At 39.1% G+C, this 24,195-nt stretch overlaps 2 protein-coding genes and 1 long non-coding RNA gene across 11 annotated transcripts in view; 2 read left to right on the forward strand and 1 right to left on the reverse strand.

The window, feature by feature from the left end:
• Positions 1-381: 381 nt before the first annotated feature.
• Positions 382-2,887, forward strand: LOC27208198 (chromosomal protein D1). Of its 2 annotated transcripts, XM_016183810.3 has the most exons (4): positions 434-520; positions 654-676; positions 814-1,224; positions 1,813-2,887. In XM_016183810.3, exons 3-4 carry the CDS (start codon positions 816-818, stop codon positions 2,460-2,462), a joined length of 1,059 nt encoding a protein of 352 aa, XP_016035509.2. In that variant the 5' UTR covers positions 434-520; positions 654-676; positions 814-815; the 3' UTR covers positions 2,463-2,887. The 2 variants fall into 2 exon arrangements, with proteins under 2 accessions (XP_039151287.1, XP_016035509.2); XM_039295353.2 differs by having other exon boundaries at positions 382-520; positions 654-1,224.
• Positions 2,888-3,191: 304 nt separating this feature from the next.
• Positions 3,192-24,195, forward strand: part of LOC6728830 (maternal protein pumilio) — a 167,366-nt gene continuing 146,362 nt past the window's right edge. For 4 of the 8 annotated variants that reach the window (XM_039295337.2, XM_039295340.2, XM_039295339.2 and 1 more), the window contains exons 1-6: positions 3,193-3,315; positions 6,202-7,303; positions 8,062-8,850; positions 22,210-22,451; positions 22,653-22,779; positions 22,840-22,958. In XM_039295337.2, the coding sequence (XP_039151271.1) occupies positions 6,971-7,303; positions 8,062-8,850; positions 22,210-22,451; positions 22,653-22,779; positions 22,840-22,958 (1,610 nt within the window). In that variant the 5' untranslated portion in view covers positions 3,193-3,315; positions 6,202-6,970. Of the gene's footprint in view, positions 3,316-3,902; positions 4,134-6,201; positions 7,304-8,061; positions 8,851-14,245; positions 14,865-22,209; positions 22,452-22,652; positions 22,780-22,839; positions 22,959-24,195 lie in introns of those variants that run through there. The other 4 variants (XM_039295338.2, XM_039295343.2, XM_039295341.2 and 1 more) reach the window with 4 other exon arrangements.
• LOC27207412 lies at positions 4,661-5,294 on the reverse strand. The gene is made up of 2 exons (XR_001600416.2): positions 4,984-5,294; positions 4,661-4,910 (listed from the first exon to the last, which is right to left on the reverse strand). It is a non-coding gene; the product is annotated as an uncharacterized LOC27207412 (long non-coding RNA).

A 24,195-nucleotide genomic window follows, 5' to 3' on the forward strand; every position in this document is an offset into this window, starting at 1 on the left:
GCTTGTTGAAGCACCAAAAAAATATGAACACAACATACCATATTTTGAAATAGTAGCCCAGGCGTTTCATGTAGTCACTTCAAACTTGTTTAGCTTTTGGACATACGATAGCTTAACTGAGTTGTTCACGCAAGAAGGAAGTTCAAAAAAGAATTTTTGTTTTTGGCTTTTGTTCAAGTTTTTTTACAATCTTATTTCGTTTGATTTTGCTGTTCTAACATTAAAAATATAAGCTGTAAGTAAACAATTTTTACACCTTACAATTTCCAAAAGTAAAAAGAATTTTTCACAAAATCTAAGTTTCATTTTATGTTAATAAAATGAAAGTGAATTCTTTTACGCAAACTTAAATTAAACGGTTCCAATTTTGAATGTATTGATGCACCGCTTAGCATCGATATCAAATCGAGAAATATCGCAAAATTTATCGCCCAATGCACCGACATATTTTTTTTTTTACATCACTACCTTGAACTGTACTAGCGTGCGCGTATTTTACAATTACAAATTGAGAAGGCAAGTAAGTAATGCAAGTAATTCCCTTTCGGGTCCGGAAAAACTAGAATTTTTAAGAATTTTTTTAGAATATTTTTCGCAGCATTTATGCGCATTCAAGCCCTAATGTGAAATTGTTTTTCTGTATATTTTTCCAGCTTGATTTTCGGCAAACAAAAAGGTGAAGAAGAAGAGCGGAGCCAAGCAAAACGAGTGAGCGTGTGTGCGTGAGAGAGAGCATTTTGCGCGTGTGTGTGTGTGAGGGGACGCGAAGAAACAAGGATTTTTATATTCGCTTGCTAATTGAATCCCGTACAGAAATGGAAGAAGTTGCGGTAAAGAAGCGCGGCCGACCGGCAAAGACACCCGGCGGTGGTAAATCTTCAACAGCGGCGGTGGCAGCAGCTTCGCCAGGCATCAAAAAGCGCGGTCGTCCCGCCAAGAACAAGGGCCCCAGTGGCGGCGGTGGACAGCGGGGTCGCCCACCCAAGGCGTCCAAAATCCAAAATGACGAAGATCCCGAAGACGAGGAGGAGGGCGAAGGCGATGGCTCCGGCGCTGAGCTTGCAAACAACTCATCCCCCTCGCCGACAAAGGGCAGGGGACGGCCCAAGAGCAGTGGTGGCGCCGGACCAGGATCCGGGGATTCGGTCAAGACGCCCGGTTCCGCCAAGAAGCGCAAAGCCGGCAGGCCCAAGAAGCACCAGCCCAGCGATAGCGAGAATGAAGGTGAGCCTATCGTAGTACAGTTAGTACGTAAATCCCCAACATTTCATGGTCCCAATTCAATTAATGCAAATTTAAGCACTGCTCATTTGGTTTTTAGTGTACAAAATAACGAAACCATAAGAGGGAACGTCCAGTAATCCTTCCTTCAACAAAGCCCTTCTCTACTTTATCCGACTTTCAAAAATACCTTTCAATTTGTTTACTTTTTAACCATAACATAACTTCTCTAAACATGTACATACATATATATGTGGATATTATTAGTATATTCCTATTTCTTCTTGGGCACAACAAAAAAATAACACATTTCACATTTCTTATATGTATGCATTTTTAATCTTTAAAGACCCAATATGTAAGCTACTTTAAGGACATTGAATATCACGTTTGGGTCTTATGCTTTTAATTGTTTGCTTCCACCAAACTCGCACTTTTATCTTTACGCTACCTGCCGATTTTTTTTGAATATCACAGGTAGAGTAAAGATTTGAACATAATCAACCAAACAAAAATAAATGACTGATATTCCCGGATTAATTTTCATGATTTTACCTATTAACTAACGTTGCCTTGGTTCTTTTAATACAGACGAACAGGATGAGGACGACGATGGCAACAGCAGCATCGAAGAACGTCGCCCGGTGGGCCGACCATCGGCTGGATCCGTCAACCTGAACATATCGCGCACGGGACGCGGCCTGGGAAGACCCAAGAAGCGGGCTGTCGAGTCCAATGGCGATGGGGAGCCACAAGTGCCCAAGAAACGCGGTCGTCCGCCACAGAACAAGTCGGGTAGCGGCGGCAGTACTGGCTACGTTCCCACCGGCCGTCCGCGCGGTCGTCCAAAGGCCAATGCTGCACCCGTCGAGAAGCACGAGGACAATGACGATGATCAGGATGATAACTCCGGGGAGGGGGAGCACAGCTCGCCTGAGAAGACGGTAGTGATGCCGAAGAAACGTGGACGTCCCCCTCTTGGCGCCAGCAAGGTGACCAAAGAGGAAACATCGAAGCCCCGTGGACGCCCAGCGAAAAATATTGATGACGATGCAGATGATGCTGATTCCGCCGACCAGGACGAACCCAACTCAAAGAAAGAGGCGAACGACGAGGACCGTACCGAGGATGGGACACCAACCAAAGGAGTTGGCCTCAAATGGAACTCCGATGGCGAAAATGATGCCAACGACGGTTATGTTTCGGATAACTACAACGATTCCGAATCGGTAGCTGCCTAAAACATACAATTTATAAACATTTCCACACACCCCTTCCCAAAAATCAACACAAAAAAGAAATGTTGCAAAAACAAAAAAACGAAAAAGATCTTCAAGAGACGAAACACAAAAATGGATAGGACCTACTTCGACTTTAGAGAACCTTCCCCTCCTAAAACAACACACTTTATCTACATACATATTCCGATTCATTGCTAAGAAATCGGACAAACCGTTTACCACAGCACTGCACTGTAATGACGATAATGACGCTCGGAAAAGGATTTCAACTTGGATTGGAATTACCAAATAAATACACATAAAAAACATATTTGGGGAAGATTTCAAGTTCCGAAGTAGAACTGAACTTTATTGTAACAATGAATTTGATTTGATTGCAGATATTTCAATCGTATACAAATTTAAATAAACCTACTACACCTAAACATTTTTTTTTTAATTTAATTTTAATATATACCATATAAAAACCAGATGGCAAAATCCATGCTTGTATTGATTTCTTTTATGCAGTGTTCACTGTACCTTACATTATATGGTCACTCTGAAGAAAGTGAAGTTATTAACGGTAATTGTTGTAATGTGATTTTAACAGCGTTATAACTAGGGAACTAGTTAAATGCATTATCAAAATTAAAAATTCTAATTCTATTGGGATAGTAAATGAAATTATAATTTAATTATAACGATATGCAATATTTTTGGTATCTTAGAACGATTGGAGAGTATTTCTCAGTGCGTTTGGCAATGGTATATTTGAACGGTCGAGCTGCGGTCACACTAAATGTTCGCGCGTAAGAAGAAGCAGACCTAGAACGGCGTGCTTGTAATATGTAAATTTTTCAAATAAGCTAAGGTGTGTGTACCCAACAGCAATAAAATATGAAAAGTATTTTAAAACTGCCAGCCTTCTGGTGATAGTTCGACAGCATTTTTTACAATTCCAATCGGCGCTAAATCACAATCAAATTTGCGGCTGCAAAAAAGAGCACAAATTGATAAAAAAAAAAAAGCCGCAAACAAAAACAAAACAAACACCCTGGTGCGTGTGTATGTATGCGCGAGTGTTGGGCTTTGAATGTGTGTGCTCAAGTGTGTGTTTGTGTGCGTCTGGCGTCTAATCAAATTTGGCATGCCCCTAAAATCGATTGATAAATAATATATAAACAATTTGGCTGGCACAGCGTAATTCATTTGCCAGGGTGAACATAAAAAAGGGGGTGATGATAAAAGAACAAGAAAATGTGTAATCAATTTATATAAATATTTTGCGCGCATGTTAATAAAAGTAAAATAAATTGTCGGTCTTTTGCGCTCACACCCCCGCTCTTGCTCTCTCTCTCACTCTGTGGGCATGCTCACTCGTTCTCTCTGTTGATTTCGCACGTTTGCCAACACTGCTCTCATTTTGGGGGGTTCTTGTTCTCTCCTCTCTCTCTCTAGTTCGCTCTTTGTTGTAGTTGTATTTGGCCAGTGTGTCTTTGCATTTCGCTTTTATTATCGTTCTGCGACGGACGGCGGCGACGTTGAAGAAATTCCTGGCCGATTTCTTCTTCATCATCCTGTGTAAATAATTGTAATTTAAATAATCTAAATTTCGTATGTAACGAAAGCACACACATACACCATCAAATCAATGGAAATGCAAACGAGAAGGCTTTTTTAAGTGCATGTGTAAGTGTTTCAAAAAGGAAAGAAATTAACAAAAAAAACAGCTAAAAACCGTAAAGTACTCCTGTTTCGTTTTACATTGTCATCATCGGGTTTCCTTTTTCATTTCGGCGGCATGAATGTATGTGTGCATTTCCAGACCGCTTTTTGTACATATGCAAACATGTATAAATAGTTTGCGAAATTAATTCGTATTTTGCCCGAATAAGGTAAAAATCAATTAAGTGTGTGCCTGAATAATTGATATGATTCCTTTCTTTTTGTTTGGTTGGTGAACAAATTTTTCCGATTGTGCGTATGTGTGCGAATGTGTGTGTTTCATTATTTCCTTATTCCATCGTGTTCTTCCTTTTGAGCGGCGGCCATTTGGCTGCTCTGCTTCTTCCTTCTCCCCGCCTCCCCCCACCAACCCATTCAGCTGCCTCTTACGTGTGTGTGCGTGCTCTCTCGCTCTTTCTCTCTCTCGGGACGCCTTGCATTTGTATATATGTGCTTTTCCCAATAAGAACGCCTAACTACCAACTAAAATATTAAACAATTCAAATGGTTTTAATTCGTAATTACTTATTGGCCGCACCTCCTTTGTTTTGTCCGCCATCTCTTTTATGGTTTATCTTTATGTTTGTTTTTATATAGCCCCCACCCCCTCCCCTAAATATGTGCGTGTGGGTGTGTGCGTGCTTCCAGGGGCCCAGCATTCGCGTTCTCTCTCTATCCCTTTTCGCATGCTGCACTTGTCTCTCCTTTTTAGGGGGCTTTTTGGGGGGGGGCACGAAAGGACTGAAAGGGAGAAATGGAGAGATATTCTCGTAAACAACCCAAAAACAAAAAAATAATAAAATAAAAGACCGACCCACTCGCATTCTTCTCGCTGAAAACGTAACCTCAAATGTTTGCGGCCGCCTTTCGCCTTCGTCTTCGTTTCGTTTCGTTTTCTTCGCCATTCGTTCTGTCGCATTCGCTCATCGTCTGCCGGCATCGTTCTTGTTGTTGTTCTTGCTCCTCTGTGTGTATGTTAATTTTATATGTTTTCCATTTTCGACCGCCCCACCACCCCCCGCTATTCGCATTTCCTTGTGCTTTTCGCGGGAGGCGCTATAATTCTGTCCACAAGTTTTCCAGATATGTATAAATTCAGAGATTGTTAAACAAACCGATCTACAATGTAACTAGGTTTTAAAAATGGATTTTGTTTTTGTTTTCATTGGATTCAATGTTTTGTATATTGGATATTATTATTATTATCCTAAACTATTATAGAATTTCATGTTATAAGAGCAAAACAGGATTTTAATAATCTTAACTAAAGATAATTTTAATAATGTTGAAATTATAAAATTTGGCAAAACCTTTTTGAAACTGCAACATAAACCCCATTGTTATCGTGTGCCAACTTTTTATTACGGTTGCTAAGCACTTACGGAATAGATAAGGTCTGAATAGTTATGTATTGATAGTCACTGATAAAACTAGCCTGCATCGTAATTTATATCCACAATATATTTTATTTATGTTCCTATGTAAATATGTTGGGTATTAAGAGTATTAATCCAATCGGTCTTCAAAGAAACCAAATTTTATTTTCCGTATTTTTCGAGCATGATTCAGCGCTGCGTTGTTCTTCTATGGATAGTCTGCTTCTTCGACTTTTTCTTGGGGCTCCTGTTCCTCAAACGTAAACGCCCCCTCCCCCCAATTCCCCACTTATTGGCATCTACTTTGTTATTGTTTTCGTAATGGGGAAATCATGGCTAATATTTGCCTTAGTCGTCTTTCAGTTTTAGAAGAAATTGTTTTGCTTTCACGCGTGCCTTGTGCGTTTTATTTTGTTGATTATTATTATGTGCCCTGTCTGCTGTCTGTGTTATCGGGATCTTTTCTTTACCATGACCAGCTCAAAGTTTTTAATCGCACAAAAGTACAGTGGGTCGAGTGTATTGAATTGGGAATCAAAACTTTGCCTCATATGAAAAGTTATTTGATTCGAAATCGATAATTTCTCAAGAATTTCATTCGCAAAAACTTCTGGGTTTACTAATCACAGTTTATACTTTATTTTTTCTCATTGCAGTTTGTGTATATTTTCATCATTAAAACGTCGTGTAAATTAAAATTCATCCTAATTATAATTAATAAACTACATTAATAAACGGAAATTCCACAATTCTCAACAAGAAATCTGTAAAAATTCAAGTTTTAACCAATTCTCATACGTAATTAAATAAATAAAGTTCAGTTTTGTTAAGTCCCAAAAACAACAGCTGTGCAACTGTGTAAAATATTATTCATAATTTTGTGTAAATTTATGTAAAAAAAAAAACAAACCAACCACGACAACCAAACCAAACGAAGCAAATTCAATTTTTTTGATCAAAAAGTGTGTGCAAAATCTCAGCGAAGCCTGTAAAATAAATGTTAAATATATTAAGCAAAAAGTGTGGTTTCTTTTACAACAAAATAAATAAAAGCAAAAAACAAGTGTAAATCTGAAGCGAAAATTTAAAAAAAATACATGTAACATTTGTGAATATTTCTAAGCGAATAGTGTTGCAAAACGCGCGTGTGGTTCTTGGTGCTGCAAGTTAAAATCCAATTCAAGTTGGCAATACGCGCAAAATTGTCAGCTGCGATAGCTAGGAAAAGCCTCCAAAATTGAGCTCCTAACCGCGCCCACAATTGCCATATCGACGCCCTCGCCGCAGCAGCAACACCAACAGCAGCAGCAGCAGCAGCAACTATATCAGCAACATCAACAGCAGCAGCAGCAACATTACGGTCCACCACCGCCCTACTTTCAACAGCTACACCAGCAACACCAACAGCAGCAGCAGCAGCAACACATGAAGTTTTTGGGTGGTAACGATGATCGCAATGGCCGCGGAGGCGTCGGCGTTGGCACGGATGCCATTGTAGGATCTCGCGGTGGCGTCTCGCAGGATGCCGCCGATGCAGCTGGTGCCGCCGCAGCCGCCGCCGTCGGCTATGTCTTCCAGCAGCGTCCATCGCCCGGTGGCGTTGGCGTCGGCGTGGGCGGAGTGGGTGGCGGTGTGCCAGGAGTCGGAGCCGTAGGCTCGACCTTGCACGAGGCCGCCGCCGCCGAGTACGCCGCCCACTTTGCCCAGAAGCAACAGCAGACACGATGGGCGTGCGGCGACGACGGCCATGGGATCGATGTAAGTATTCCAGACTCCAAAATAAAACAGTTTTAGAACCATTGTAGTAACATATTCAGGGGTTATTCCAATAACTTATTTTTATCACAATAAAAGAGGAACAGGAAATAAAACAGAATAAACAGAATAGATTTGCTAAGCGAGCTAGTAATAGCATTACCAAGTTAATTTATGTGCCAACATGAAATAACTATCAAATATTGTTAGAAGATTTGGGAGAGATTTATAAAGTAAACACGAAATCCTTGGAATAAAAGTGTTTACTTTTTTTTGCAACTACTATTGATTGCATATTTTGCAATTAGCATCAGATGACAATTCTGTACTTTCCTTCTAAATTTTGGCTTCCATATCGTTATTGGGTAACTTTTGCCAGTGCTGCTTCTTGATTCGACTTTGTGGCGCTTATTTCAGGGGGAGTAAGGTGGGCTTTAATTCTCCCCCAGTTGACCTCCGCAGATTGTATAAGTGTCTGCCAGAAATGGTTGCATAAACAGATTATCACAATTTGGCATTGAGAGTGCAGCCAATGGAATTGTGCGAATAGAATAGCAAGAAGTTTGTGGTTAAAATAGGAGATATTGATTAGGAAATTTGTTTCATATTCGACTGAGAACATAATTGGCAACGTACAAACACAAGAGGATTAAATAACTTCGAATTTTATATCTACAAACTAAATGAGAGCACAGCAATTAAGTTAGATTATATCGTAAATTATTCAAAGGTATGCTTATGTATCCTTGATTTAATTGCAGAACCCGGACAAATGGAAGTACAATCCGCCGATGAATCCGGCCAACGCAGCTCCTGGCGGTCCACCGGGAAATGGCAGTAATGGTGGGCCCGGCGCCATTGGAACCATTGGCATGGGCAGCGGATTGGGCAGCATGGGAGGTGGTGGTGGCGGCGGCGGAGCTGGCGGCGGAAATAATGGCGGCTCTGGCACGAATGGCGGTCTGCATCATCAATCGATGGCCGCTGCAGCTGCGAATATGGCCGCCATGCAACAGGCGGCGGCGGTGGCCAAGCACAATCACATGATGTCACAGGCAGCAGCCGCCGTTGCAGCCCAGCAGCAGCAACATCAGCATCCACACCAGCAGCATCCCCAGCAGCAGCAGCAGCAGGCGCAGAACCAGGGGCATCCACATCACCTCATGGGCGGTGGCAATGGACTGGGCAACGGCAACGGATTGGGCATACAACATCCCGGCCAGCAGCAGCAGCAGCAGCAACAACAGCAGCAGCAACATCCCGGCCAGTACAACTCGAATCTGCTCAACCATGCGGCTGCCTTGGGTCACATGTCATCTTATGCCCAATCGGGTGGCAGCATGTACGACCATCATGGTGGAGCCATGCACCCGGGAATGAACGGCGGCATGCCCAAGCAACAGCCATTGGGTCCACCCGGAGCCGGAGGACCCCAGGACTATGTCTACATGGGTGGCCAGACCACTGTGCCCATGGGAGCCGCAATGATGCCGCCACAGAATCAATATATGAACAGCTCTGCTGTTGCAGCTGCCAATCGGAATGCAGCGGTGAGTAATAGGTTAATTTTCTTGGCTTGCCATAATGAATCCATCAATTGTAGTTTCGATTACGATAATTTATGCGGACACGAGGGGAATATGTTGCAATTGATTTGGTTAGGGATACTATCACTTATCAGAAGCATGAGTAGTATTCTTTAATTCAATTGATAAGGCTGGGAATGATAAGCTAATTAGTTAACCATGTTTGTATACCAATGTGTATTGATAACTGTTGGAATATCAATAGTTTTACATGATGGGGTGGCTACGAAGAACTAAAAAGCCGCTTCTTCTCTCCTGTCAATGAGATGACTCATCTATTTTGTGAACCCAAGAGAATGACAGTTTTCTTGCCTTACTTAAGTTCAGTGCGTTTGTCACTACATTCATTTGTCTTATTATACGCCGTTTATTTAGCGAACTAAAACTTGATAGTTGTCAATTAAATAGGCGAAATCAACTTGACAAAACTGTCTGAGTCCTCAGAAAAAGTTATAGCCAAGTGACCTTAATGGAGCTCTTACATGTTTAAATCGAAAGTTTATTCTCAAATAAAAAGAGAGTGGCAAAACTTTAACCATTAAATTTCATTTGATTATTTTCTCTTGTTAGATTAATCAATAAGTTGGCTTGGTGGCCAGTGGTTATGGGTTTCCCTTATACTTTTTCTTCCAATTTTGGGGAAAACTTTTCGTTTCATTTCGCAACTTTCTTGGGAATTTTATTTTGAGCCTCATAAAATTATTGTTAAGGGCATTGCAATTTATAAGTTTGACCATTTTCTATTGCTGAATGGAGATCGATATTTGCGTGATTATGACTATGTGACATTTTAATAGAATCTCTCTTTGTTCGAGATTCAGTTTTAAAGATTATTTGTGGCCATTATTTCTGATAGTTATAGAACTTGCAGAAGAGGACCATTGTGTGCCGATTCTACCATTCTTCAACTTCTTGTTTGGCTCTTCATTTTTTCTACTCGCCGTCTCCGTGCTGCTTTATTCGTGTCTTTGCTACACTGCTAATGGAGATAAATGTGGAAATATAGGGGAAGCGAAGAAAGAGGCGGGGCTGAGATACATAGATCCCATTCCGGTTGCAATTTTTCAACCTTATAAAGCCAGAACATTGCACATGCGGCACAACCACACGCAGATACACTCGGATACTCACACACCTGTCTGCTCACCTGTCTGTTGTCGGTAAATCTGATGACTTGAGAACTCGACTACTACTACCACTGGCATTTTAGCCAGAAACAACTGGCAGCAATTTATAAACGAAAGAATTTAATACTGGGAACTAATGAGTTTGCGATGCTGTGCAAGTGGAGTGGCGGAGAACTTCTCGTTGTGTCACAATTGTTTATAGGAAATGCCATTTTAATTAAAGAATTTCACTCGTCTGGCCCTCTCGTCTCGCTCACCCGTTCGTGCCGTCCCTCTCTGACCTCTGCTCCAGGTGATTCCCCTTGTCACCTGGCACTGCAATTTCCTCTTCACTTCCTTCGCACACAATGCAGGGTTTTAATGGGCAAGTGTTGGTTGGCCCGCAATCGATTATGTTTTTATCAAGCAAATTGTCGATTCGAAAAGGTTCTGGGTTGTGGGGACCATTTGATACCCTACACATTGCACGTCAGATTAATTTTTTATAAAGATGTGTGCTTATGTACCCCATGTTTATTTATGATATTACTTTGGTATTTAATTTTCTAGCTGGTTTTTTTTTATAATGTAATTATTTGTGTAAGATGAGGATGATGCATTTAAAAAAAAGGTTATATAATTCATATCTTAGTTAAATTACTTTTTGTGGCTTGACTTTTTGTTTCTTGTGTCACCCTTTTTTCGGTTTTCTTTGCAACAACTTGCTTTTGTGCATACATTGTGAAATCTCTCTCTCTCTCTCTCTCTCTCTCTCTTTGAGCGTAGAACCAGCAGAAGAAGAGGAGAAAGATATTTATTACATTTATGCGAGGACCAGTCGGAATAATAGTAACAAAATAAGGACCTCCTGGCAGGAGGTAAAGTAAAGTTGTGCAAAAGAGAGTTTTCGCAAACTTGTTGTTGTTGTTCTCGGGGTTTCCGTTCCGTTGTTGATGTCCTTCCTCTTACCCTTGTTTTTATCTAACTCTCTTTTTGTGTCTGGCGATGTTACTCTACTTTTCTCAAGCTTACTGATTTGGGTCCCCTGCTTGGAACAGTAATCATTCGAAAAGAAGAATATGTGAAATATATGAATATTTTGTTGATGATTCTCAATGTTAAAAAATAAAACATATGTTTGCATTGTATTTTGAAACTAATTGATTGTGTACATCTCTTCGAGTATTTACCGTGAAGCTACAACTACGCCAGTTTGTGGGGGGTAAAGAAACGCAGGCATCGGCAATATTTCGCCAAACTCCTGGCATCCTTCCCTCTAGTTATCTCTCTCCCCCTGCTGGGCCCACCTGCCACGTGCTGTCCCTGTTCCGCGCGCTTCTCTCTTCCAGAACTATCTCTCCGCTCTCTTGCTCCCACTTATGGCTTTGCGTGTGTGTTTGACGCGCTCTTGTTGATGTCGTAGGTCATTGATTTGCGCTTAACAGCCGGGCGGAACGGAATGGAATGGAATAAAAAGGGGAGCAGAAGAACAGCAGCGGGTAGGAGAAGAGAGAGAGAATGGGGAAAGGGTAAAAACGATTCTTCTGCGCTGTTGTTGTTTTCGTTGCATTAAGTTTGCTCATTGTTTCACTTGCCTTGGTTTGTGTTGTTTCCCTGCATGTGGTGCATTCTGCTTCCTCTTTTGTTTCTTCTGTCCCTTCTTCGCATTCGTCTTCTGCACAGTAAGAAAATTGGATATGATGATGATAAATTTGAAATGCATCTTTTTTGAGCATTAAGATTTGATTATTAACTATACAAATTACATTGATTAAGATTGCGTCTTATTGTTTACTTATTACCACAAAAAATTAATATGTGTGATTTATGTGAGAAGTACACATGATAATGATATTGGATTGATACGATTGTAGTTTTTTTTTTTCTGTGTACGCGGTGTTCTTATTACTTGCGATTCTTTTATGGTGCATGCCCCTTTTTTGCTCATCCTCATCCAGTTCCCTCCTTTTGCCACACAGTTTTCCCCATCCCTTACTCTCTTTCATGTTTTTTGTAGCTTTTTGTGCGCGTAATGATTTATGTGTGTGTGTGTGTCTGTGGAATTTGTCTCAGTGTGAGGCATCTGATTTTGAGCGCAGTTTTTCCCCCCGTTTCGTTTTGCGTTTTCTGGTTGGATAATGGGTTTCCTAATTGGAACATCTCTGTTAAGAAGCTTTTCGAGCATTGTTGATTGTTTTTGTTGTCCTCCTTTTCTTATTTTGCTTTTTTTTGTTTTCCAATTTGTTTTGGAAAAGCAAAAAAAAAAAAAAAATTCAACAAATTTGTTACTTCCTTTGTAAATAAATAATTACATCAGAGCTCTTAACGATCTGAATTTGTTCGTTTTATGAAACTTATGTTCGCATAAGCTATTGGGGTTTTGTAGAGTGAATTATTTGTAGTCTAGAGTTTTGTTCGATTTTACATAAATATCATGATTTTATGAATCTCTTGAAAACTTAATTCATTAAGGAACGATTTCGTGCCACTTTTGAGGGATTTTATGATAAGGACACAAGGCGTTCTAATCTCCCAAGGATATATATTTGCATTTTTCTGATTTTCCAGTTGTTGGACTTTTAATTTACGCCAACTGCTTTTTTTTCTCTCTTTCCCTCTTTTTGCCTCTTTTTGGCCCTGCTGTAGACTATAACCACTTCCACCTCTTATAGCCTACCAACCCGCCTTCTCTTCTTAAAAACATTTTCGTTCTAATTGAACAAATGCCGCTAAACCAGAGTCTTCATCTCTCTCTCTCTCCTTTCCGACTCTTCTTCTCTTGCCAATTAGCTGAAATGTTTGCAATTTTCCAACATCCAAGACGCTCTGCTTAAATGATAATGTGTGTGAATGTTTATTTCCTAGGGCACAGTGGAACCTCTATTAAAACCTTATCAACCATCACGTTTTAAATTTTTTTTTTAGCACGCGAATTCTTGAGGTACGCATTGTCTTGTTAAACAAGCTTTCTAGGCATGGAAAATACATTGATGATGTAGTAATGAATTTTATAGAGTGAAAAAATTGTACCTAAGCGTGTATAATTTTAGTTTCTGCTGTTCAATGTGGCAAATGCAACGAAGCCAACTGCGGCGTCGACGTTAACTTCATGGGATTTGATTGATTTGCATTGCCGGCTAGACCTGGTTTAGTTTGTCTCTCTTTCTCGTTCTCTGCTCTACACTTCTCACTTTTGAGGTTATTGCTTTTTATTGTTGCCACATTTATCTGTCTTCTGGCACGTTTCTCTCTATCATCTCGACCGGGTGGTGGTCAGCTGAGATGGCAGCTGCTCTATGCGTCACTCCCTCGCCAAGCTTACTATGCTCACACTCATTTGCATTAATTAAATAAAGCATTTCAAATGCAGCGGCAAATTGTTTGACAATTTAATTTCGTTTTACTGTTTGACTTGGCTCTCCAAACGATTTTAATTGCCAGCAACTGTCGCGAGCAATTTAATTACTTGGAGGTTAAGACGGGCGATTGGATAGTGAGCATGGATGGAGCTTATAGCTTTAGTTGGTCGGTTATGATTTATATAGTTAATCTTTGGAAAAAGTTTTCTTTTTGAGGTAAATATATTTTATTATATAATTACTTATTACTTATATATAATAACTATTCACATGTGGTGGTAGGCCATTTAAGTTTCGCATAAGACGGATCTCTAGATCCCCTACTCTTCGCGCTGTAATCAAACAGCTGCTTGAGCTTGTGTTTGCAAATCATGATCACTTACTCCGCTCGCTCATTCGCTCACCTCTGAGATACATGCACACACACACGCACAAAACCGCGAGTGAGCTTGATTGCCCACTCATAAGCTCGGCTCTCTCTTCTCTCGCATTACGTAAAAAAAAACTATGCCAAATTCGGCTTAGCAAACAAACACAAACAGAGACAGACAGATAGAATGCTAAGCTTGCACGTGTGCGGCTAATGGGAGAGCGACAGAGAGGGTGCTAGAGCGGGGGCGAAGAAAGAGAGAGATATGCAGGGGATCCCCCAACCCCTGACCCTGCCCCTTCCCCATCATTAGCGTTGCTCTCGCTGTTTTTAAACAGCATAAATTGTTGCTGATTATGTTATTGTCAGACAACAGCTGCTCGCCCTCTCCATCTCTCTCTCTGCCTCTCGACGATACATGTCCACTTGCTCTCCACCTCTCCGCTACTCTTTCTCTCTTTCGCACTCACGGTGAGATATATTTTTTTGCGAACTGCGGAGCGTAGAATTTTCAGTTTGGCCGCAACAGTTGACTCGTCTGCATGGAATTAAATAAGTGTTTGTCTTTGTTGCCGATCGTTAAGCACGTTTTTTGTTTCTTGTCTCCCAAAAAACAAAAGATATAATACAAAAAAAAAAAAAGAGGAATAAGAAACCGACAAGTGAAAATTAACAACAAAATGCTTTAAGCCAACGAGTGCGCTTGTGCGTGTGTGTGTGTACATAGTAGTATATAAATCTATTTGTAAATTGGTTTTTGCGTGTGAAAATCGCAGCTGAGTGTGGAAAGTTTGAAATCGAGAATTCCAAATCAGTATTGAATTTTTGAATAAATCATAAATTCATATACAAAGAAAATATATATCATATATAGACACACGGCGTGTCCCCACCGAAAATAAAGAAGAATCGCCAGGCGGCAAAAAAAAGAAAAGGAAAGAAAAAAAAAAGCCAGTGTAACGTGTTTCACATTCGCCCTGTCCCTTTCTCACTGCTCGCGCCCTCTCTGTCGCGCACTGGATCGCCGTGTGTTCTTTACCATCACGCCCTCTCGCTCGCACAGCCTGTCCAATGATGAAATTACTGCACGACTTCATGTTGGACGCTCGCACCGCCGAGGATGTTGCACTCACACAGGAAATGGTAAATGACACAAAAAGCTGCGATCCCTTTAACCCCTTCAGTCACCTGTTCCTTGAGAATGGGTACCACATTTAGGTGTTTAAGCTGGCAAATTAACCCTCTGAAGATAAAAGATACTGTTTGCATTCTAGGCTTCCTCAAATATTTCAATTTCCACGGTTTCGCTCGAAGACTTTATCTTAAATATTTGTAAATATTCAGATTTTCTGATTTAAGATCAATATAAAGAAGTTCGTGCAACAGTGCTAAACTTAGAAACACAACTCATTTAGCTTATTTGCCATCTCTTATGGGAGAAGAATTATGATTGATTGCTTTGTGGTAATTGGTGATGGTGAACGGCGATGCCGACAGCTTGAAGTTCATTCCGTTTAGTCTGTCTTGGATTCCGTAGATCCGACCGGTTAATGAATGAGTTTACTTCTAATTGCACTTGCTCTTGATATTTGTTAATTGCTTTTTATCGAAGCAATTCTACCTGTTTGAAGTCAGTAGCAAATATCAACACGAAAACATAACTGATTTGATAAAAGAGACTATTGCGATAAACAGTGTACAACCGAACAAATCAGTCAACTTAAAGCTGCTTTAAAAATGTCGATAACATATCTGAATAATCATTGGAAAACGTTAAATGTATTGGAAGTATGTGTAGTCTTCTACCGAAAATAACAGGATCTAATATATTTTGAATTGTGCATTACTTATGTATGATCATTAAACTCTTAATCGAATAGTATGGAATAATTGCAAGGAACAAGCTTAATTGACCATTGGTCAATTGGGCATCGATGTGCTGTTGCCACTTAAGCCTGATTTAATTATATTCATTACCGTATCAATTTACAGGGCTGTTTAAACAAGTTTGTTAACAGCATATTAGTTAAACGAGTGGCGAAATAAATTATATTATTACTGATAAAGCAGGGCTATTAAGATGTATTTATTTAAAACATTTCAAATAGCCCCATTTAGTTCCCTTTGCGCACACACGAGATAAGAGAGACACGTTTCATTCATGCTCTTCTTGTTACTGCTGCTATTAGATAATGGCACAGCAAGAAATGTACACTAAGAGAAAATACGTAGCATTTATAATAGAAATAGTAAACTTGAAATGAAAGAATATTTTCTAGTCTTCTGTTAAATAAATGCAACTGTTAAATAACATATGTATTTTTATTACTTCACATATTTATGGTTGCAATGCTAGTCCGCCATGAATTTCAAGAGCTTTTTATTAGAGATTTCGATATATTTTTTTTAGTGTAGCCTCCCGATCTAAATCCCCAGCGTACTATGTAGCTTCGGTTTCTTCTCTGTGGCGATTTTTCGAGTGGGGGGCCTGGAGCTTTATAGATAAAAACGCTTTGCGGTTACCTCTGGCCCCTTCTCTGCTGACTGCAGTTGATTTTTCGCTTTTTCTTTCGTTTCATTCATTCATTGGGTTTGTTTTTCCACTCGGGCAATTGTTTTTTATATGCATTTCACGTAGTTTAACCCCACAGCACTGTAAACTGTAAAGTGAGCAGATTCAGATTCAGTGCCATGAAAAAGGGGTTGAGTTTTTGAGTGGGGTATATAGAATTTTATGCTGTTCGGTCGGCCCCTCTACTACTGGCTTCCCACCTATCTCTTTTTATCTTCTGTTTTCGAGGGAATTTACATGAAAATAAATATTTTCCGGTTTCAATTATATATGCAATGTGTTATTTTTTTTTTTTTTTGCCTTTGACCGAACAGAGAGCGCCCCCACCTTTAGGTTTCCTTTCTTCCCCTATTTTTGCCCCGATCTATTTCACGCTTGATTGCATTGCGTCTGACTGAACTGAAGCGAACTCGCTGACTGATTAGGCTTTGTATGTTGTGGCCCGAATTGGCTTTTAGCCAAAGAGGGGCGTGGTCGTGACAGACGACAGATGACAGTCGCCAACCGATAAGGGCATGACTTTTATATATATACACATATTTATGCATTCACAATTGGTAAATGTTAATCCAATTTGAATCTGTTTAAAATATAACCATTATATGGTGACACCTTGGGGGAAGTTCTCGATTGGGTGATGCTACAATAAACTTTTTGCCTTCATATGCAATTTGTTTTGCATCAAAGTGCACTTTTTTAGTTTTGCATAATCAAAGCGATTAGCGCGCATAGTAAATGGATAAAATAAAGTGATAAATAATGAAATATGCGGTGTAGATGAAGTATGCGTATTTTGTAAAATATTGCTGTAATATATTTGAAAATATATTGAAAGGAAATTATATTCCAAAAGATGTGTTTTAAAAAAAAAGAACTTTATACCATTTTACATTGAAAAATGTTAGCTACTCTTAACAAGTTGATTAAATCTTTGGTATTTAGTGTCTATATTAAACTCCTATACTGCTGATAATTTATTCAATTTACTTGTCTCCCCCAAATCGTCATCAACTTTGTCATTTCTGTAAACTTCAGGCATTACACGCCATGAATTTAAAGGAAGGCCTAGTGCCAAAGCAAACTCGAATTATGCAATAAAGATTTATACTTGTAGAGAGATGGAGATAGCAATGGAGACAGAGACAACGACAGCCGACTCTCGACACCTTGGCCAAAACGGATTGACTTATTGTACACAGGGGACCCAACTAACGGACGGACAAACCGGCGGACGGACAAACGGACAAGGCGCCGGAAATGTTTGCAGCAACTGACTGAAGTGAAGAGGAGAAAAGCCCAAGTCCATCAGGAGGATGAAGTGGTGTTGGGTGGAGGGGCTGAAGGACCGAAGCGACTGTTGATGACAATTTACCGACAGAAGGCGGAAGACACGGACAGTTTAACTTATAGGGCGGCAAATGGCCGGGGGTGTGGCAAATCCAATAAACACAATACGCAACAGCAACAAAATAACAACTGCAGTGGCAACAAAGTTGCTTAAATTATAGGAAAAGTGGGCGGGGTAGTGCAACATTTCTTGGTCTATATGTATGTACACACGTATATATGTATTTTGTGTGTGGTTAATGCAAGTCACGTGACTTAGTTTAGCGGTACGAACTTTTCTCGCAGCGTTTAACTTGCAACTTTGGCTCACCTCATGGTGCGCGGAAAATTCTCGCTCTGCTTAGCAGCTAACTTTTTGTCATCATCAAAAGTTGCAAAGAAAAGAATCTAGTTAGTACGTTTAGTAGAGATATTTAGTGGAAAAAAGAGTTAAAAGCTGATTAGGGCTTTTAGTTTTAAACGAAAATATGAAAGAAAAATGTAGTTAGCTATATAATAATCTTCATGTAGATAGCAAAGTTCAACATTTCAGGGCTAATAAGCGAATAAATTTTAGCACAACCAGTTGAAAGATTTAGTGCGTCGAGATATTCGCATATAATCCAATTAATCTTCTAGAATTTACTGCATTGCATTTTGCCAAATACACACGGCGAAGTAAAAGCATTTAGCATTGCACTGCACTCTTTATTTCTTCTGCCCGTTTCTGTTGTTCTGTTTTCTCTCTTTTTGTTGCCGTTCTTTTTGTCTCGTTGGGCGGAGAAAGGCAAAGTCAAATAAATATGCACAGCAGACAGCAGCGGCAGCAGCAGCAAAGTCGGTTGTTGAAAAGCGCAATAAACGCATTTCTCAGCCTGACTGCACTTTTTGTTTTGCCTCGTTTTGCAAACAAAAACCGTTGAGACCAACAACACTAACAAAATCAATAGTCGCGAAGAGCCGAAAATAACTGAAAAGAACATTCTTCCGTTCAAGATACAAATACCGCGAAAATATATAAACAAAATGCAACTAAAAATGGTATAAATCAGGAATTTGCACACAAAAAGATTTTATAACTAAACATTTAACTGCATATAAAATTTATAACTTTTTGGTTTAAATTTACCCAGCTTATTTTGCTAACGAAATAAACCATTTGGAATATTTTCGTTTATTATTTCAGTTAAGCTTCATTAAAATTATTTTTAGAGACACTTACATATTTGGTCAAAATGCATGTAGCCACGCCCAATTTCTCGTGCATTTCTAAAGATACATATGTATATAGCAAGTACTCCTCGATTTTCCGCCCAACATGTGTGTGTGTCTGTGTGCTTAGTTTTATTTTATTTTAGTTTATTTTCGTTTGGCTTTTCGTATGACACGCGAAAGGTCTTTGCACTTGACAACAACTCGGAAAGGTGGAGGCACAAATTTAAACCGATGGAGGAACACTTTGTTGTGCCCGCCAACTCCAACCTTCTCAACAATTTCGCCTTGATTTCGTTAAACAATTTAATCTTCATGTTTCGCACATCAATTTTTTCTCTCTCACACTTCAGACGGTTAACGTTTATTTATTTTCGGTTTGTTTGTTACACACAAAAATTCAAAGTCAACAACTTTTCGTGCCCAAAAATTAAATGTGGTTAATGTTAATGTTTTTATACCCTGGTTTAAGGGGATACTATAATTTCAAGGATTTGCTGGCAATGCGAAATGATAATTTGTATTTCGCAATGAGACCGCTTTTACTTTTATTTAACATTTTAGTTGAAAAGTAATTAAAAATTGGGAATCCCTATGAGCTATTTGCTATTTGAAAACTGGTTTTGCTTGATTTGTTTATATGTCAAATATATAATTTTGTTTTATTTTGTATTATTAAGTTCATATTTCAAATTAATAATTTTTAAAGAGTATTTTCGGTATAGTGAATAATGATAAATATATTTTAGAGTTGTCAAGGCCAACGATAATAGTTCTTTTCAAATGAAAATACGAAAATTAAGATATAACTTTTTATTGAATTAAAAACTGGTTTTGAATTATTTCTAAGAGCTCTTTGTTGTTATTAGATAATTCACTTAATTTGGACATTCATTTTACTTAAGAACTGGTTCATTTTGTGTTCGTATCATGGGCAATTAGTTTAATAAGTTAGCTGAAATACGCTGTCTATTAATAATACTATAAACCACATATATAATGGTGGTAACCTTTGTTAAAAAGTTGCTGTGTTTGAATAAAGAAAGCCTCAATTTTAAAGTAACATATCATCTTATATTCTAATTTATCTTTTTGCAATTACTTGTTATGAATGATTCCGGAAACGTTGACCTGTCAAGCCAATTTCCATCAATCCGGCGTATAATCATTTACATAACCTATTCTCACCCGTCAACACCAACTTTTTTAGCCGAATAAGAAAAACAACAATAACTTTGAAAAAAATTCAGGCAGAATGTAATTTAGAATGTTTTTTTTGTAGACAAATTTCTGGCTGGTTTTGCTATTTTGTTGTTTCTTTTCGTTCTCTTTCGCACGAGCCTATGGCCGAATATCCACCACCCCTTTACCACCCAACCCCCTTCTGCCTTGTTTTCTCTCTCTTATTTTTTTGTTGTCGCTGTCTCTGTCTTTTGTATTTTTCTTTTTTATGCGTTCGCCTATTTGCCATTCTAAGATTTTCTTGCCGTTTTTGTTGTTTTTCTGGCCATTTCTTCTTTTTGCTGTCGCTGTCTATGCTTTGCGAGCATTTTCGTTGGCTTCTCTCTCGCTCTCTCACGCATATTTTCCAACAAAGAGGAGGCCGGTTTTTGTTTTCTGTCTCTCCCTTTTTTTCTGGCTCACCCGTTCCCTTTTTCGCTCAGCTGTATGTGTGCTGTATCTGTGTAAGCTGAATGTGCGTGTGTGTTCGTTGTATCTACGTTTTTGTTTTTTTGTATCTTCACAGTCAAGGACAAGTTAATGAACGATTTTCTCATATGTGCGGATTTTCCTACATGCGGGGGTGATGGGTGGTAAATTTGTTTGGGTCTCGAATCGCTTTAATTATAAACAAAGAAAAAAAACAGAATTTCAATTTCAATAATGTTGAATCGACTCGTTTTCGATATTCCTAGGGAGCTCATCTCCGCTCTACGATTGTTTTTCGTACTTACTATAGAAAATCTTTCTTTCAGTGCACATTATTCTCAACTGAATTCTGTTTCCTTCTTTTGTTTTGTTCATTAACAAAAGCGATTTTAATTTTGTTGCTCACTTTTCCGGTTGGTGATTTTTATTTTGCTCGGCGCCGCATTTTTTGGCACCTCTTTGCCGCCTTGTTTTTTGTGCTTATTTATTAATTGCGGTTTAATTAATTTGATTTATTTTTTCTTGCCTACCCGCACAGATTTTCATTCATTTTCGGAGATTGTGACCCATATTAAATGAAACAAAAATATTACGTCAGCATTTCGTTGTGATTTTCATGTATTGTTTTCCATTTTTATTGTATCACTGCTTTGGTAATCTCTTTTGTATCTTTTGTGTGCGAGCAGCGCAGATCAAAATTCGCACTTTTCTGACTTAAGCTTCTTTTCTTTTGCACTGTCAAGCTTTTCTTTGTCTCGCTCTATAATTTTTGTTCACGCTCTCGCCGTCTTTGGCTCGTTTAAAGCATTTTCGTTGGCTTTATTTACAATTTTTGGCTTGGATACGCTAAATATTTGTTAAGAGATTTCGGTGTTTGGTAATCTCTAAAACCATCGCCGTTCGAAATCTTTGGGTCTGTGAAATTGTTGTCTTAGGTCAATAGACAAACGTTAAGCCGGCTATGCATATGTTTCAAATATTTGCTTTATTTGTAATTGTTGTTTGACTCAAATGTTTATCATTCAATCAACTTAATCGGAAAATTATATAGATTTTAATGAAAATGGTTTGGAAAAACCGTGAATTTAAGATTTTGGTAATAAACGGTCGCTTTTTAAGTTGCCTGTAACCTACAATTTTGGCTCGACTTTTAGTGACTTGCGCTGTTATTAATGCAAAAGTCGCAGCCAAGGAGAGCTTTTCCATTTTCCGCCCAACGTGCAACGCCACCCCCTTCGCTTGAAGCCCAGTTGATAAGCTCTTAAATATTTAAACTGTGTGTCAGGATGTCGGGAAGTTGCCAGATGTGTGGGCGGTTTGGTGCGGCTTATTCTGTCGCATTATGACGCAAGGTTTTCCTTTGGGAATGGTTAAACACACACACACACAGGCACACACACACAGCCAAAAAGAAAAGGAGGGCGACAAAAGTTAATTAACAATTTGTTTGCAATGCTCCGTTGACATTTATGTCGCTGGCATTGTTGTCAATGAGACGATGATGTGATTTCTCTGATATTTGCTTTCCTGGAAGCCATCAATTGCCAATGGGAATACAGTTGAGAATGCCATTCAATAGCGCATTAAATGATTTTCATTTCCATTTCCCGTTTCTTGGAATTTTCTTTTTCACGAAAAAGTAAATTTGCTTATAATAATTTAATTAAAAAAATCTAAAACAAAAACGTGCAAATTATAAATTCTGTTTCTGTTTTCTCCATGTTTCAGATTACCACATCCACTGCCAAGAAATTGTGGGAGAAATCCGATGGCAAGGGCGTTTCCCCGAGCACTCCCGGTGGACCGTTGCATCCGCTGCAGATCCCCGGCATCGGGGATCCCTCCTCCGTGTGGAAGGATCACACCTGGTCCACACAGGGCGAGAATATCCTGGTGCCGCCCCCCTCGCGAGCCTACGCCCATGGAGGCGCCTCCGATACTTCAAACAGCGGCAATGCGGGCATACTGAGGTGAGAAAATTAACACGAACTAAACATTTACAAATGGATTCAATGGAGCGTGAAGTGCAGATAAGGAAGTTGCAAAATACGCTTGTAAATTTCAAGCGCCCAAACTTTTCCAACCATTTAATTAGTAATTAATAAATGTTTTAACTACTGCAGTGAATTTGAATTTTATATAATTATCTAATGGCGCTATTTCTCTTGCAGTCCCCGCGATTCGACTTGCGCCAAAGTGGTTGAATATGTTTTCAGTGGCTCGCCCACCAATAAGGATAGCTCGCTCTCCGGATTGGAGCCGCACTTGCGGAATCTAAAGTTTGACGACAACGATAAGGTAGGATGAAATTCAAACAGAATCGATTTTATAATAACAATACCTTGTTTCCAATTACAGTCACGCGACGATAAGGAAAAGGCAAACTCTCCGTTTGACACAAACGGTTTGAAGAAGGACGATCAGGTCACAAACTCTAATGGTGTTGTCAACGGCATTGACGATGACAAGGGCTTCAAGTGAGTAGCAGACAACTTTCAACTCCGTCCAGACTCCGACTAAAGACCCCAGACTAGACCGCTCTAGACTCTGGGTTGGTTAGACAAAACTGGTTTTCTCGCTCTGTTCTTCTCGCCTCTCTTCTCTTGACCGCAGAATTTTTTCAAGTTATGATTACTGAAACTGAAATTTTTCCAGTTCAAGGTTGGGTTCTTTCTTTTTTGCATAGACTTTCACTCGATCCACAGTGTGTAGTGTGTTGTTAGGAAAGGCAAGAATTGGAGTTTTCCAGTTTTCATCGTGACTGGCAAGCGGTTGAGGAAATTATGACTGGTTCTGTGTAATAGACATGACTAGTCATTCTTTTTTTTTCCTTACGAAGGTTATTCAATAGAGTTATTAACATTATTCAAAACTATAACCAATTTTTAAGCTGTAAGGCCTACGATTATATGTAATTAGCTGAAGAAATCCACTTCCTTTCTGTTTTGCATTACATGTGCGTTTTTCACACAGCTGAAACTTAATTAAGAGCTTTTAGCAATTACACATTGATGTCAGTTAAGGAAATAATTGCCTTAGTTTCGTATTATTTAGTAATATATTACTTGCGAGCATATGCTAATAATTGGCTTGCTCATTAATTGTTAAGAGTCAAACCTTGAATATTAAATTATCGAAAAGTGTTGACCCACAAAATTCGTATCAATTACCCGAAATATTTACCGGCCTGGTCTTAACCCACATTTTTTTTGGTTTGTACTTCACCTGCAATTGCCATATCTTCGTATTCATGTGTGACATAAAGCTGCAAAGTGATTGTTGTGCGTCTGCCCACGGTTTTCGTATTTCCATTTCCATTTACATTATTTATTATTAAGTTTTTAATTGTTATTTATGGCAATGGGGAAAGCTTTTTTCTCCTCATGCGGCCCACCTGCGTTTTACGCCTTTTTCAGTTGACGCAACGAAAATACGACGACACTTTGAGTGAGTTAAATTGGAATTTGTGCAGTTATGTTGAAAGAGTTATGCTCAAAAATTGTAGGAGGAGTGCTGCCCGCTGGCTCGGCTTGAATTCAAAGACAATTTTTATTGGTTAAGCAAGTTAGCAAGTAATTGGAATAAAGATTGAATTGAATAACTAGATTTGATCTAAAATTCGTTTATTTCGTTCAGCAAGGTCTATTCTATTCTATTCTTAAGCGTACTTAAATATACAATTCCAATTATTACAATTTCTGAGCCACTTCCTCT

The sequence above is a fragment of the Drosophila simulans genome, chromosome 3R (assembly GCF_016746395.2).
Source record: "Drosophila simulans strain w501 chromosome 3R, Prin_Dsim_3.1, whole genome shotgun sequence".
Lineage (NCBI taxonomy): Eukaryota > Metazoa > Arthropoda > Insecta > Diptera > Drosophilidae > Drosophila > Drosophila simulans.